This window comes from Scardinius erythrophthalmus, assembly GCF_964197995.2.
Source record: "Scardinius erythrophthalmus genome assembly, chromosome: 12".
NCBI lineage: Eukaryota > Metazoa > Chordata > Actinopteri > Cypriniformes > Leuciscidae > Scardinius > Scardinius erythrophthalmus.
In genome coordinates this window covers 35,990,301-36,006,306 of record NC_138232.1, presented here as the reverse complement: position 1 = coordinate 36,006,306, position 16,006 = coordinate 35,990,301, and the positions used below count along the sequence as shown (strand labels likewise).

The 16,006-nt window shown below is 38.3% G+C and overlaps 1 protein-coding gene across 3 annotated transcripts; it reads right to left on the bottom strand.

Moving 5' to 3' along the window:
- Window positions 1-621: 621 nt before the first annotated feature.
- On the bottom strand, window positions 622-15,714 carry map3k2 (mitogen-activated protein kinase kinase kinase 2). 3 transcript variants are annotated; one of them, XR_014031285.1, is made up of 19 exons: window positions 15,189-15,697; window positions 14,153-14,225; window positions 13,656-13,771; window positions 11,850-11,890; window positions 11,243-11,342; window positions 11,012-11,125; window positions 10,798-10,894; window positions 10,022-10,152; window positions 9,833-9,912; window positions 8,945-9,012; window positions 8,755-8,847; window positions 8,424-8,642; window positions 7,308-7,456; window positions 7,088-7,219; window positions 6,604-6,733; window positions 4,638-4,815; window positions 3,884-4,521; window positions 3,235-3,396; window positions 622-711 (listed from the first exon to the last, which is right to left on the bottom strand). XR_014031285.1 is itself a non-coding variant. In XM_081381764.1 (17 exons), the coding sequence occupies exons 2-17, from the start codon at window positions 14,154-14,156 to the stop codon at window positions 4,302-4,304; spliced, it is 1,872 nt and encodes a 623-aa protein (XP_081237890.1). In that variant the 5' UTR covers window positions 14,157-14,225; window positions 15,189-15,714; the 3' UTR covers window positions 3,859-4,301. The 3 variants fall into 3 exon arrangements, 1 of the variants encoding a protein (XP_081237890.1); XR_014031286.1 differs by having other exon boundaries at window positions 4,080-4,521; XM_081381764.1 differs by lacking the exons at window positions 622-711; window positions 3,235-3,396 and having other exon boundaries at window positions 3,859-4,521; window positions 15,189-15,714.
- Window positions 15,715-16,006: the final 292 nt, after the last annotated feature.

The following is a 16,006-nucleotide window of genomic DNA, read 5'->3' as shown; positions in this document are numbered from 1 at the left end:
AGTGTAAATATTTTTTTTAAATGAGATAAGGATGTTAGAATATAATTTATAGATATTGCTCAATTTCTAGCTGTAAAAATAGCAGCTGAAACATGCACCAAATTTCCTGATAATTTTAGCCCTTCATTGAGAACTAAACTTAACTGATAATTGTATTGAGACACAGTGCACTGTATAATCTTAAGACCAACATCAATGTAGCACCATGAAATGTGAAATAAATATCTTTTATTATTTATTTTCATCATCATTAGCAACACTTTACAAAGTGCCAGCCGTCATAGACAATCTCATAATGTCATCCTGCAAATACCCCGATCAGTGCTGCCATCAGCAGACCACAGAGATGCCAATCATGCGTAGAATTTGAGTTAAAAAAAGAGAAAATAAAAATATATATATAAAAAAAATATGCGTACCACTGATATACAGATTTGATATAAACAGGCTTATTGGTCACAAACCAAATTGAATTATAAACATGGCTTTTCTCATACAATAGACAAAGAGAACAAACAACAGATACAAGTTCTGTACCAGATAAGTGTACCGTCTACAAAAACTTACATTTCAGAGTTCTTATCTTCTTTTGTATTTCCTTTTTTTTCTCTTTTTTTGTTTAATAACTTTTCTGTCATCAGTTGTACAAGGCGCAAGGCATTGAGTGCGCTGGCAATAATCTCACTCAATCGGCACACAGAAAAGGAGTCTCTTTGAAACACAGACAAACACACACAGACACACTCAGACAATATAACACCCACACAAACAAATACAAAGTGCATTCATGACCCTGGAGTGGCAGCAGTGGCGTGTTTGAGTTGACGGAGAACTTCCCGTAATTACTTATTATCATAAATTAAACAGAATGCGTTCTGCAGCTACGGAACTCTATTGTTAAGTCCAGAGATATTTTGAAGGAAAAAAAAAATCCAACATTTTATATACAGGGAAATAGTCATATGATGCCACCTAGTGGTGGAAGAAAAATCTGACATTACATTCTAGTAGGAAGATTCCCGATTTGCATTAACCCATCCTCTAACCAGGGTACCAGTCATGTTGGTCTAAGTCAGTTTCTTTGGCACTGGTCAGCATTTAGACATTTGGCTCTCATTATTTAAATCTGGATTCATAAAAGAACCAGACACCGTGTGTGCATGTGTTAATTTCATTACAGTGGCAATGAATTTACCACAGACAAGTGCCAAACGTGAGCATCAGAGAGTGACCATGTGACCAACTTAGCCAACAAAGCTGGTAACCAGGGCAACCGTTTTCTCAGATTCTCTTGAACAGAAAACAAGCATTCAGACTCACACACGCAAAATGACTGACGAACACTGGCAAAAGTATTAAAATCAGTGTAAAAATCATGGTCTCAAAATGTGCAAACATTTCAGCATCAAAAGAAATTAACAGTACATACATTACAAACATACACTGCCTACTTTTCTTGTAGTATGTCTGTACACCATTTGAAATAGTAATGCTTTCGCTGCTTAAATGAAAATAAATGTGGATTTAGTTCTACGAACTGGCACTTTAAACCTATACAGAGCAGAAATTTTGCTCGTTATACTGGGTGCGGAGAAATTCCTTCAAATACTGCCACAGCAACCCAAGGTTGGCAACACATGGCATCATAAAAGAAAACCGAAAGAAAGAAAAAGAAGAGCTGCACGGGGCTTACAAAGTGGGCCTGCCCCTTTTCAAATGGCTGTAGGCCAAAGTCTGGACTCGAATAGAGAACTGCTAATTCAGCTGTCTATTGTGTGAGCGGGTCTTCCGTGATATCACGATCTGGAACAGCCGCGTGAAATCATTCAAAATTAACTCGACACTATGGAGGTAGACTCTCTTGTCACCAATAGAAAACAAAACTGTAAACGTTTGCTTGGAGTGTAATTCTGAGTCCCGTTACTATAGCTGTACCCACTGACAGCAAAGCTAGTTTCTCTCACGTTATCACAATCTTTTGGCCTGGCGTTCATACGGGACACGATCTTGTGTTAAAACGACACAACAGATCCCAATCGACCAGAACGTGTTTTAAGACATGCTCATTGGTCCATTGTTTTAAAACTAACAATGATCGTGGACACATGGGTCAATGGCAAATCTCCCTCTACATGATATCCTTTCCTTATTTTCCTCATGTTGATTTCAGCACGACTGATTTAGCCGTTGAACAACCGTTCAAATATTAAAAAGTGAAGCATTTATTTTAATGTGGATTTTTTTCATCATTATGATAGCAGGATAGTTGTATCACCCTGACATATTTGATAGTATTCTCCAAAAAATATATATCAAAATAATTTGAATTCAGAAAATATTCTCATCACAGTATGTGCCAGTATGGCGTATGTCACTGAACCAAATGTGTAAGTTTGACCAATGATTTACACACAAGAGCGTATCCTGTTCGAACGTGTCATGCAAGTACGGAGCTTATTTTTATTTTTATACTCAGGTCACTACGAGCAAGCAATATGAAATCACTGCTTGAACTTTAAATGTTCGTTTCCATTATACGGCGATTAAATTAACAGACGCGCATGTTAAATTACAAGTACCATACTCTCATATTTATGAGAGAGGGGAAATCTAGAACGGCAGTTTGTGACAAGGAATAAAGAAGACAAACCCAAAGGATTATGGGAGGAGCAAGGGTAACCCCAAAAATGCATGTATTCACCGACATGAAGGCAGGCACTACAGCACTACGTGAAGGAGAGATCTTGAACAGCAACGTGACTGCTCACTTAAATGCACTAGCAGAGAGTGTGTAACCAAGTGCTTCACAAGTCCCAAGGCATCGTGGGATAGCGAGGTTAATTTACAGGCAAAGTACTGTCAAGTGCTGAGTGTTGTTATGATCTGTGAAATTCTGCACATTCTGAAACCTGCAGAAATACATTAGAGTGAGAAACTCTGAAGAGAACAACACTGCTGATGAATTACAACATCAGACTTCTTGCGTGGAAAATATCAGCAGAAAGGATCCACGTTGTGTTGTGTTGACTGGAAGTGCACTTGCAGTTTCAGCTTTCAATCCATTTCTCTATTCCAATCTAACGCTCTATGTTCTTGAGATTTATAGTGGAATCAGAGCGATTCATACTGTAAAATGTTGGTGAACTAATGTCCAGGCACTAAACCCTGCCTGTGTGGTTCAGGTTTTTCGCTTTGGTGTGTGTGTGTGTGTGTGTGTGTATTCAACCTGCCTACCTGATCAGATTGAAGTGTACGGCACTGTGTTGAAAGAATGCACAGGTGAATCTGACCCGAGATCAGTTTGCCAGCAGAGGGACCAAAAGGGGAAAAGGCAGAGCGGAGCTGCTTATGCTGATCTAGAAACAGTATGAAGAGCCGAGCTGTTCTAAATAATTCCTGTACAGACCAAAAGTCAGAAAGACTGTGAGTAGCTGTGCATTAAACCTAGAAAATTCTAGAAAAATGATTGGACACTTAAGACAGAGCAGAATACAAAAAAAAAAGAGGAAGGAGATGTTTGTAAAAAGGCACACAGGAAAAACAGAAACGAAGCAGAAGGTAGAAAGGAACGGGCACAAGAGATCCTGACGAATTCTAGAGCTGGAGAGAGTGAATACACTCCGGTATATGTGGTTGCTATCGGAAGGTGAGAGAGAGTTCAGCAAATGTAAATGTTTTTACAGCATAGTTAGTAAATATTCTACAGTAAGATCTTCGATCAGAGTTCATGTGTGTAGGTTCTAGGAGGACTGTGCAAGAAAATGAGAACTTTTAGGAGCCATGAAAGCTGAGCAGGAGAGTCCCATACATCCTGTCATCTATTCTGTTTCATTTCATTTTTTTCTTTTTTTTTCTTTTACCCTTTAGCAGCGTATTGGCGTACCTGTTCTGGGGTTGACATTCCGAGATCATCCTGCATTAACCCAGTGCATCCAGAACCCAACCATACTCCCCAGAGCCAAGGCTCACAATCAAGGGGGATTTTAAAACATTAAAAACAAAGAAATGAGAGTCTTTAAAAGACAACATCCTTTAGTCTTTTGGGGTACCGATATCCATTAGTCTTTAGGGGTACTTACCCCAGAGTGAAATTAAGGTGCAATGTTTTCGTACGGAATCAAGCTGCTCCAAATCACCGTCCTGCCCCAGCAGAGGTGTGAGATCAGGCCATTGCCCTCTTCGCTATGCGCTCTGGTCCAGTGGGGGCTCTTAGGGCTGCTGGGAGGAGTCTCAAAAGGGTAATGCTCCTACAGACACTTTTATGGAAGTCTCTGATTGGTCAGAGATGGAAGGTGGAGTGGCTAGTAGACAAAAGTGTGCCGCAATAGGTCCTCAGCAGCGGGACGCTGTTTAGACTCCACAAAAATCCGTTTAAGGAAATCGCGGCAGTGGTCCGACACGTGAGGCGGCAGAGTGGGGTTGGTGGGCTGTGTGGCGATTTTAAAAATGGCTGCCATTGCTTCGTACTCCGCCCAGGGCGGCCGCTGGGTCAACATCTCCACCACGGTGCAGCCGATGCTCCTGGAATCAGGGCGGAATTACCATCATTAACATGTAACACACAAAAGATGAAACGTGTATGGATGAATTACACAACACAATGTGGAGGAATTTTCATGCACACTTTAAGGGCTTACCAGATATCAGCTTTCCTGCCATACCCCTCTCCGCTGATGACCTCAGGGCTCATCCAGTACGGTGTACCTGTCACTGACTTGATGCCCGTACCGGACAGGCAGATGGTCTGAAGCCGCCGACTCGCTCCAAAGTCACCCAGCTTCACATTACCTGCAGAGTCCCGAAGGATATTGGCACCTACATGAATAAAAGAACAGGGGAAAAAAATTCATTATGGGGGGGTGGGGGTATCTTGACCTGAAAAAAAAAACTTGTAAGATAATATATATATATATATAATATTTCTAAGAATGTCAAAAGTACCATTACAAGATGTAATATAGGCCTAAGTCTCAGGTGTCCCCAGAATGTGACTGAAGTTTCAGCTCAAAATAACCCACAGATCATTTATTACACCATGTTGCAAATGCACCTTTTTCAGTGAAAGCAAAAATATGCTGTTTTCGAGCATTTATCTTTAAATGCAAATGAGCTGCTGCTCTCCACCCCCTGTGCCATTACACCTCGTGCCAGGATACTCTGCCAAATAGTAACAAAACATCTGTTTGGTTTTGATTATAATCTCTATCGCAGCCATGTGTCTTTGCAGTTCTTAATCATCATGAAACTTTATGCGTTTTAAAGCCATTTCATTTGAAACTTCTGATATATGGTTTTCTGAGCGCACAGAAAGCTGGCTGTCAGACGGCGCATCCCGTGAGTATTAAACTACTGCGTCTTATTGTGCTTAAATTGTCAAATACACACAAGGCTATGTCAAAAACAGACAAAATTCACAAACACAGTCTGTCATGTATGTGAACGTAAACAGCAGGGAAATAAATCGCATGTGTATATTAGATCTGTGTATTAAAGTGGCAGCAGTCGAATGTACAGTACCTACTGCTAAATATGCTGTTAATATGACTCAAACAACAGAAGAAAAACAGAAAATCACTCACTGCTCTTGACTGAATAACTGAAGTAGCTTTAAAAGGGTTCTATAATGCCCCTTTTTACGAGATGTAAAATAAGTCTCTGATGTCCCCAGAGAGTGTATTTGAAGTTTTAGCTCAAAATACCCCGGTAATCAGTTTGTATAGCATATTAAAATTGTCACTTTTTGAGGGTGAGCAAAAACGTGCCGTTTTTGTGTGTGTCCCTTTAAATGCAAATGAGCTGCTGCTCCCGGCAGCTCCGATTACCTCACACAGACACGCACGGAAAATTTCCACAACTTTTTGCCTTTTACATTCAAACCAGAATTGGACAAAGATGGAGAGACTCAAGAAGTGACAACATGTAGACTGCAACAGGACATTTCTGAATGGTTAGTTGATGAATTTATGTAGCTGATATGGAGTTAACTATCTTCTAGTCATTGATTAGCATATTCTGTCATGATAATCTGTAAATCGCTTGTGTGGGAACTGTTGTAAGATGCATACAGAGCCAGAGAATATATTCTCCATGAAGATAGAACAGTGCTGTGTGTTCTCGGGGGCAGGGTTTATGTAAATTTTAGGGTTAGTGATGTCACTAACTCGTGAAGAAGCTCACTGTAGTCCCTACCAGTCGTTTGTTGTAGTCCTTAAAAAGCTATTTCTTTAAAAGAAAGTGTCTCCCTTTGCTTTGAACTTTAAGCGTCGTATTTTTGTTTCAGATTTATGGGGAAAATAAAAAACTGAGTGGATGGATTTTTACAATAGGGTGGTAGTGTGTACACACTGCGGACTCATAAATATGTTCAAAAACAATATAAAAATTAATTTAGCATAATAGGTCCCCTTTAAAATTATTTTGAATATTCTGCTAATGTACAATTTAGAAGCACTGGAAGATTGAAACATTAAAAGAAAGTTTAGTTAGTTTGAGGGTTAAGGTTGAGTGCTATACTTTCATTATTGCAGAAACCATTTTCATTATTGCAGAATATGCAATTCAGCTTGTCATAACTCACAACAGCAGGGCATGCAGTTGGCTCACCTTTGATGTCTCTATGTACAATCATGTTACTGTGCAGGTAGCACACGCCTTCTAGTATCTGCCGTGTATATTTACGTGTGACATTCTCCGTCAGAGCACCGTACGACTTCAGCTGGTCTTTAATGGAGCCCTATGGACAAATATTCAACATTCCATAAATAAGACAAAGTATCTACTAGCATCCTGACTGTAACTTGTCAAACTTTCTCTCACGAAAAAATGTTTTTTAAAAAGCTCACTGGTTGCACAAATCCTTCACTAAATGAACTCACTGAATCTATTGGGGCAGTTAAATTAACATCTCATTTACTGTCCGACTTGTGAAGAACCAAGAGCTGTCAGTGTGTTATGTATATTTACTGTTTTTGAGATTAACAACATTGTAATTAGGCACTAATATAGTTACACATAAACATTCAAAATATTTTAAACAATCAGCGCTCAAGAATGTGTGTTCCAAGTCAGTGAATTAACACGCACTTACCCCAGGCATGTACTCCATAAAGATAGAAAGCGTTCTTTCATGCGTGTCCCGCAAGCAGCCATAGTACTGAACAATGCGCTCATGGAAAAGATTTTTCAGCAGCTGAATCTCACACTCCAGAGCACTCACCTCCTGAACACACACACAAACAAAGTGCAAAAGTTCAGTAGAGACCAAATTTAAAGGTGTCTATCTTACAAAGCCTGAAAAAACTGTTCACCTTGCTGGTTTCTGGACTATCCGGGTCAAACTGAACCTGTTTAACAGCCAGTTCTCTGCCTGTGTCCGCATCATAGCATAGAAATACTCGCCCGAACGCTCCTTGCCCCAAAAGCTTCCCTAGACGCCAGTTTGTAGGAGCCCGAGGGGCTAAACACAGAGAGGAGAGAAGATCAAACCAAGAACAACACACTATACATATATTTCCCCTCCGTTTTTTAACCAAAAAAAAGTTAAATTACTTTTCTAGCTCTACGTGCTTACTAGATTTGTAATTTATAAAAGACTATACATTTTCAAAAAGCAATTTATAGCTGAGTACAGTGGGTTAAGAAATTTTGTAGGACAGGACTAAAAAAGTAGGCTAAGATATTACTGGTTGGTTGCACATGTACACCACATTTAAAACTTTTGGGGTTGGTAAGATGTCTTTAATCTTTTTGGAAGAAGTCTCTTTTATACTGACCAAGCCTGCATTTATTTGATCAAAAATACAGAAAAAAAAAAAAATATATATATATATATATATAATGTATATATATATATATATATAGTGATTTTTTTCTTTTTTATCTAAAATAACTATTTTGCTACATTTCAAAGAGTTGTACATTTGTGGAAACCCATGATACTTTGACAAAATATTTTTCTAACATTATATTTTTTTCCCAAGATTCTGATTCATAGAAATCTCAAAAGAACAGCATTAATTTGAAATAGAAATATTTGGAACAAATGTCTTTACTGTACAATTTAATGCGTCCTTGCTGAAAAAATCTTACAGACCCCAAATTTTTTAATAGGAGTGTACATTGTGCACAAGACGACATTTAAATTATTGGGTTATTGGAAAGCAAAATAAATTTGCACCTGAGCAAATTATAAATGCAAAATGTGTTATTGTCAAACTCAAGGACATTTAGTAATGTCACATTTGACAAATCAGAACTAGAATAAGTTTCATCTGCTTATAAAAAAACATCACTCTGTGATCACAGGCCGACAAGTTCAAGCATGTAAACACCATGATCACCCACAATGGGAACAATGTTAGTACAAAGCAAACTGGTCCAACACAATCTGTGCCCTAATTCCTTTCAGCCCTAAATCCACTCACAGCGGCTGGGAGGGCTGATGTCCATGACTGATAGAGTAGGGTTAGAGCTGGGCTCTATATCGCTGCCACGGCGTCTGCGCCCTGGTTCCTCTAGCTCAGGGGTGAAGATGCTGCTTCCACTGCTAGTGCTGGGGCTCTGCTGCTCTGTAGGACTGAAGCTCACCGGAGAACGGAAACCATGAGCCTGTGTCCGCCGCGCCCTTGGAAAGGTCTTCCGTCCTGAGTGGAGAAAGAAGATCTAATTTAGGAACAGCACATGCAAGTTCGAGGATGCATGGTTTTGCTTTTTAGAAAGATGACTAAAGCATCCATTTATACAATATAACCTCACCATCGCTGTAGTCCTGCAAACCAAACGAGATGTGGTATCGCCTAGGATAGGTTCCTCCCTTCCCTGTTTTTTCAAACACTGGTATATCGTATTCTGTGAAACAGCAGCACAGAAACATGATAGATTGAGGAATTCAAACTAACATAAGCTCTCATGTGACATCAAAGCAGAATGGTCAGCAAGAGCTTACCAGGGAACTCTTGATGGTTATCTGGGTAGCTCAGGGCTCGAGGCATACGAGATTTGGGATAGGTTTCACTGTAAGAGATGCAGTGAAAGAGTCACTCAGTATTCTCAGTATTATTAATCCAAGTAAAAATGTGAACTGCACACTACCGTTCAAAAATTTGGGGTCAGTGAGATTTTGGGCTGAATTTATTTAATTAAAAATACAGTAAAACAGTAGTATTGTGAAATATTATTACAATTTAACATAACTCTAAATAAATAATATTTTAATATATATCAAAATTTAATTTATTCCTGCAATGGCAAAGCTGAATTTTCAGCAGCCATTTCTGCAGTGTCACACGATCCTTCAGAAATCATTCTAATATAATGATTTGGTGCTTAAGAAACATTTCTTATAGTTATCAATGTTGAAATCAGTTGTGCAGCTAATTATAATTTTTTTTGGAATCCACGATACATTTAAAAAATAACATCATTTATTTGAAATAGAAATCTTTTGTAACATTATAAGTAGAACTATTACTTTTGAACAATTTCATGCACCTAGGCTGAATAAAAGCATACATTTCTTAAAAAAAAAAAAATCTTACTGACCACAAACTTTTGAACGGTAGGGTATGTCTGTGAGATCAAAAGTTTCTGTGATTGTCACTGGATGCCTGGTCATGTCATGTGGCATCCTGACACAGGTTAAAAGAATGCTATTAATACAAGTTCAAATCTACCAACAAAATTTCACCGAAAATACATTAACTCATCCTTGAGTTTGTAAACATGCACAAATTGCATTTACAGTAATGCACATATACAAGACGCCTATCGACAAGGCACTGATTTCTGCAACAATTTGATTATGGCTGCAGGCACGTATCAGTTAGTCGTTTACCTATCAAGTGGACTGTCCAGGGAAGGACAGCTGCCTGATGCTGAATTCTCAGGACTGCTCATAGACAGAGGGTCCAGCATCTAAAGAGAGAAAGACAGAAAATGATAAACAAGCCATCAGGACACTGATTATGCTATTGCTTTAGTGAACCCACATCAACCGAACCAGACGTGTTATCAGACTATGTACCTGGTCCATGCTCTCTGGTATGAACTCGCCCTCACTGTTGATGCTGGTGAAAGAGCCGTTTCTGGCCACCTGCTGCAGAGCATCAGGAATATAGCCTGGAGGAGGAGAACTACGATCGGTTGACTGAGAACCTGAAGAGGGAGAGGACAAAGACAGAATGCTGATGAAAATGTAATTTATGTTGTGGTTCTATTTGAAGAAACACCTTATGTAGTTTAATGATCTGAACAGAATACTTATTTGGAGCAGTGGGATTGAAAAAGTATCAGTCCAGTATATTTTGAAAAAAGATTTTTTAAGTCATCATTAAACGCAAGTTGCAACAGTCTTTTCTTTCCTTGTGACGTATATACAAGTGACACCGCTTGTCGACCGAGTGAAAAAAAAAAAGTAGTATGGGATTTGATTTTATCCATCAGGATATGATTGGATCATTCATTGGATTGGTGTGGTTTGCTACCGCAGCGATCTCATGTGAGTGACAGGCTGCCCCGCCCTCAAGCCAGAAAACGTCATCAGAGAAGAGAAGAGATGTCAATGCAAGTGGTAGGGGAAACTATTTTGATTATTACTGATTAAGAGGGCACATGAATTTAATTTTTTATTGTCAATTGTGATTTTATGTTGACTGAGAAAAGGAGAATTTTTTCCTTCAGAATAAAATTCACCAATATATTGTGAACAATAGGCAAGAACATAAAATGAAGAAAGTAAATTTCGATTTTATGTTAACTTCATGACAAGGATGCAATTCAGAAACACTGAATGCAACCCACCTATGAGTGCCAGCATGCTCTTTTTATCTGCAGCACTGAAGTCTGTGTTGTCCAAGTTCTCATGAGCAGGCAACAGGTCCTTACTGGAGACAGAATTCTAAAAAGCGCAAGTAGTAAACATCTATATTACATTTAAGGCATTTAGCTTTTATATTAGATCACAGGTCTCAGACTAACACTTTCTCTCTGAGCATGGTTTATAATGATCACTGACCTGAGTGCAAGAGGGGAGCACCAGCAAGATTTTTAGGCTCTTCATATGCACTGAACGATCCAACAGCTCCACAGCTTTATCCAGATCATCCTGAGTACGCAATGGAATCACAAGCTACCGGAAAGAGAAAAGGTAAATCGTCAGGAAAACAAGAACTGTGGCAGCCACATATCAAAATATTCGGATAAATACAGTATATTTTAAATGTGTTAAAGCTGTTGATTCTGTTACCTCATTATTGGTGTAATGCAGGTCCATGCTCTGCCCAAACGCTACTTTAGCTTTGGCGCTCAGATCTTCCAGACTGACAGGTCGAGGGAACTGCAGGATCCTTAAGTAACAGATAATAAATTATAAATCATCACACCATCATATGCTACTTTAACAGAATAAATAAAAAAAGTTCCTTCAAATGCATTCTGTAATTATAATAATTACATCATTAGCATTGCACTGAAGTTTTAGTGATTACATGAGAATTCCAAAGAAAAAAAAAAGAACATTATTAATTCATATTCCAACTCAAGGAGTCTTTTCTACCAGTTTTAGGTTCTTAGCCTTTGTATACACCAACCCAGATGCACACAACCACATGAAAAAAATCAAACTACATCACTAATTTCCTTAGTTCATTTGGCTTAGAGTAAAACACTTCTTGTGTGAAGTGATCCTCAAGGACTGGGAATAAAAACGTAGGTTTGGACAAACTAAAACAACATCCATTACACAGAGACTGCAGGGCATGGTCGGACAGGTTTAATTAAGAGAAACCCCAAGAGGGAAGTGATAAAAATAGGAAGTGGAGAGCAGAAAAGCAGAAGCGGGACTTGGTTATTACCTCTTCTCTCCTCTGTACTCAAACTTCACCCGGACGTCATTCTGTGGAGAAGCAAACACAGTTTTACACGCATCTCAATGCACATTAATCATATTCACTACAGTCCGTATAGAACTGGGAAACCCACTGCGACTACATCATTAGATTAGTTTCACATTCCTTCCTTTTCTCACAACTCCATAATTCTGTAAATACAAAGATGTTTTAATTATGCCTCTTATTGAAACTTCAGTACAAAACCGGGGTTTTAAGTAGCTAACTTCCACAAATCAGTTTGAATTGTCCATGTCTATGTGGTATATTAATATATTATTAAAGGTGCTCTAAGAGATGTTGGGTGACATCACTTCTTGTTGACGTTTAAATTATTGTCAAACAAAACGGAAGCTAGCTAGACCCTCCCTCCTCCTCATCCGCGCACAAACCCCCCAAACTCCACCCCAAATCCTTCTTGTCGGTTATTGGCTGGAACAGTTTGTTATGTTTTCGTGGTGCGGGTTTGCCCAGTTTGTTTTTGTTGCCGTTTGTGGACCCTGGGGTGTCTACAGAGACTGTGCTTTTTTACAGTGTGTTCAGGGGACAGGCAGCTAGCGTATGGTGAGGAGATGTTTGCTGTATGTGACAAAAAATGTTTTGGCCTAAAAAACTTGTGACATCGCTTAGAGCACCTTTAAAATGTTTGTTTTTGTAAAAAGTATACTTAAAATATTAAAATGTTTTTTAAAATAATAATCTGACAATTTGCCACTTCAATTTGGTGAAAAAAAATATATATATATATTGTATATTATGATTGAAACAGAATAGGGGTGTAGGTGTAATGATACATTGTTATATCAAGATATCACAATATATAAAAATGCAACGATGTGTCTCGATTTCTGTCCTTCTTTTAAACTACTATCTATAATGTTGAATATAATGTAAAATAATGCAATGGGGTAATATTTGTGGGCCCTGACAATAATAAAATGATAATAATAATAATAATAATAATAAAGTAATCATAATAAAAAAGTTAATTTCATATCACAAGTGCAGTATCATGATTTGTATCGGTTTGTGTAATTAGTGTATTGTTACACCCCTGAAACAGAATGGTTAAATTTGTGTTACTGAATTTATTTTCAGTATTTTACATCTTACATTAAACATTTTGAATCTATTTAGGCTGTTCAACACAGTCCGTTTGATTTAAATGAAAAGTTCCTCAGATGGAAAAAGGACATAAATATTGAGTAAACTATTGCATATTTTTACTAGTTAATATTAGTACTTGTCCAAAGGAAAGAATAAAAGAGTAGCTTATGTAAAAGTAATGAGATGAGATTCGGATTCTGCCCCCTTATAATAAACACTTGCTCGGCCAGAATCTACTCAGTGTCGTGTATCTTCAGAAGGCGGACCCACGCACAAAGATGCAAAAAATGGCATCCACGCGCCACGTGAAGTGGGGTCTCGTGCAAACAACGTGTGCAGCCGCCCACACCGCAATGATGTCATTTTTGCAGTGCACACAATACGCTCAATGTGGACGTGGCGAGTATAAACCAGGCTTAACCCTATGCTATAGTATGTGTAAGTGGTTTGCCTGTTTACACTGACTGATATCATCATCACCCTAATTCAGCTGTGGTCACATTCACAGTACATGCTCTGTTTGCATGTGTGCAAGTGGCATTAGAGAGTAGTAATGACTTATTAGGCAATGTTTAGTTGAAGTTCAGCTCCAACTAATTTCTCTGGGGGGAAAAAACACTGTAAGCAGCTGGTGCTGATGTGAATTACAAAAGAGACAATGCAAACCTGGTTCTTTGGAGAAGAGGCCTTGGGTTTGCTCAGGTCAGACAGACCAGATGGTCGACTGGACCGATGCAGCACCACCAGGTCTTGCATGATGGAATTCAAGGCCTCCTGTTCATCTGCAACATATTAGTAATAGTATTACAAATTCTCATAATATTATTATTTATGCTACCACTTTATAGTAAGTGTCTTTAACTACTTCGTACTAATATTTAAATTAATCATTTGATGCAATGCACTTGTGTTTTACATTGCATATATATTTAAAAATTCCTACTTGTAATTACAGATGTAATTAATTACACTGTTGACCCACCCTTAAACCTAACTATAACCGTGTCCATAACCTTTTTTGCAGTAAAATATGAACATAATAAGTACATTAGCCATTTTTAGATGCAAATATATAGCAGTTAAAGACATTATATCATTTGTACTACTAACAAATAAAAAAAATGTATTTTGTCTAATATTTACAAACAGAGTAGGCTACATACCCATTTTGACAGATCACCGGTTCACCCAGGAGTAAAGGAAAGAGGATTCTCCCATGAAATGGGATCCTTTCTCCTGTACAAGAGAACAATCCATTTATTACATAAATAATTGCATTAATTAATAATGAAATAATTCAAATATCTGTGCTAAGTGACAATAAACCATTGACGGTCTATTAAGACTGGTGAAACCACTGGCACTATATTGTTCTTTGTTTCCACAAAACAGCAAAAATCTTTATATAGCAGCACATTAGAAAGCGATGCTTTAGTCTAGGACAAGAAATTACAATTGTTCAATATGCGTAATCAATCTCTCATTAAAAGACCCAGCTAGTGTCCTTCAGCAGGCAGCTGTCAAAATCTGAACTGAATAGGACAGGATGGCAGCAGCTTGTCTGACACTGAGGTGTTTACACACACATAAATATCTATATTTAACTCCTACATTCAAGACAACTAAAGTGCAAATAAGTTAAACATCAATAGCTTAGATAAATAGCTTATCAGTGCATGTCATAAGTCAAGAGACTGTCTTACCATATTTATGACTATGTATGATAGTTTGAGTAAAACATATTAGCAACTCCAAAAAATATATACATAATATGACAAACAGTAAAAAGGAAATGTCAGGTAAAACTCTAACGGCACGCAAAGCTAATAACCAAGCTATCTAACGTTAGATAGCATACATAACGTTACCTGTCAAAACTATAGCAGGTCAAAGTAACGTAACCAAATGCGATGACATGCTGATATATAATTAAGATCACAATGGCATTTAGGCATCAGATTTAGCCTTGTCTGGAGGACGACACAATGTTAAGAAGAACTTATATTATATGTATAAACACACAGTTAGCCGCTTAGCAAACTGCTAGCTCTCTAGGCCAAATTAGCATTGCGCCAGGATGCTAACGAACCGCTTCGCGCTTTAACAGCTGACAGAGATATTCTTACAGACTTATCTGATTAAAATGTCTTTGCTATGCAGTCACCTAATAAAACATATAAATAAAGAGCATTTAATCACCTGGGTGAGCTCGGTCCGTTCACTTCCTCATCCACAGATATGAGGCCTCGATACGAATCTGACACTCTGACACTCAAATAAATGGCTTTAACTTCAGTCCAAGGCCTGGCAAAGCGGCCAAATCATCTCGCGCTGACTCCAACACACTTTAAAGGCCAGTGAAAGCCGCTGACGATGATTCCAGGCGAATTTGTGGATAAAAACAGCTAATCTTCGACCGCGGACCGGGGTTTGTTTACATTGGGTTCTACGCGCTGGACCTGACTAAGATCAACTGTTGTCAATTAGACTGAGAAGAATTTTGAGAATCACGAACTAGGACGATAAAAATGCACAAACTGAGAATGTCTGTTCAGAAAATTAATCCAAAAGAACGTAACGACACATTTAGCAAAATATGTTTCGCATTAAGTACACTTAAAAACACTACACAGTGCACACGCAGACACACACTACTTTGGAACAGCACCGCGATCCTTTGACTCAATCAACTCACGTGTCTCCACAGCGCCATCTGTCGACTGTCATCTAATACTTCACATGGCCAGAGACTCGCCAGTGTCAAATTGTAGCCAATCAGAGACCGTGGTTCGCTTGTTCTCGACCAATCAGAACAATGAATGCTCAAATAATAACTCCCATTTGATTTACAGGCACATGTTTGCTGCTTGCGCGAGTGCACCTACTCGCTTGCCTTTGGCATATTTAGTTTGGTAATTTGTAATATTGATAATTCAGTCTTTATGACAAAACGACAAACGTCGCATTTTGACATGTCACTTTAAGTCTATATATAAATGCGAATTATTGGGCCTTCT

Coding starts and splice junctions, on each gene's coding strand:
- map3k2 (XM_081381764.1), bottom strand. Junction 8,643..8,754: donor TTTGCAGGACTACAGCGATG/GTGAGGTTATAT, acceptor TTCTCCACTCAG/GACGGAAGACCTTTCCAAGG. Junction 4,522..4,637: donor GGCAGGAAAGCTGATATCTG/GTAAGCCCTTAA, acceptor CCCTGATTCCAG/GAGCATCGGCTGCACCGTGG.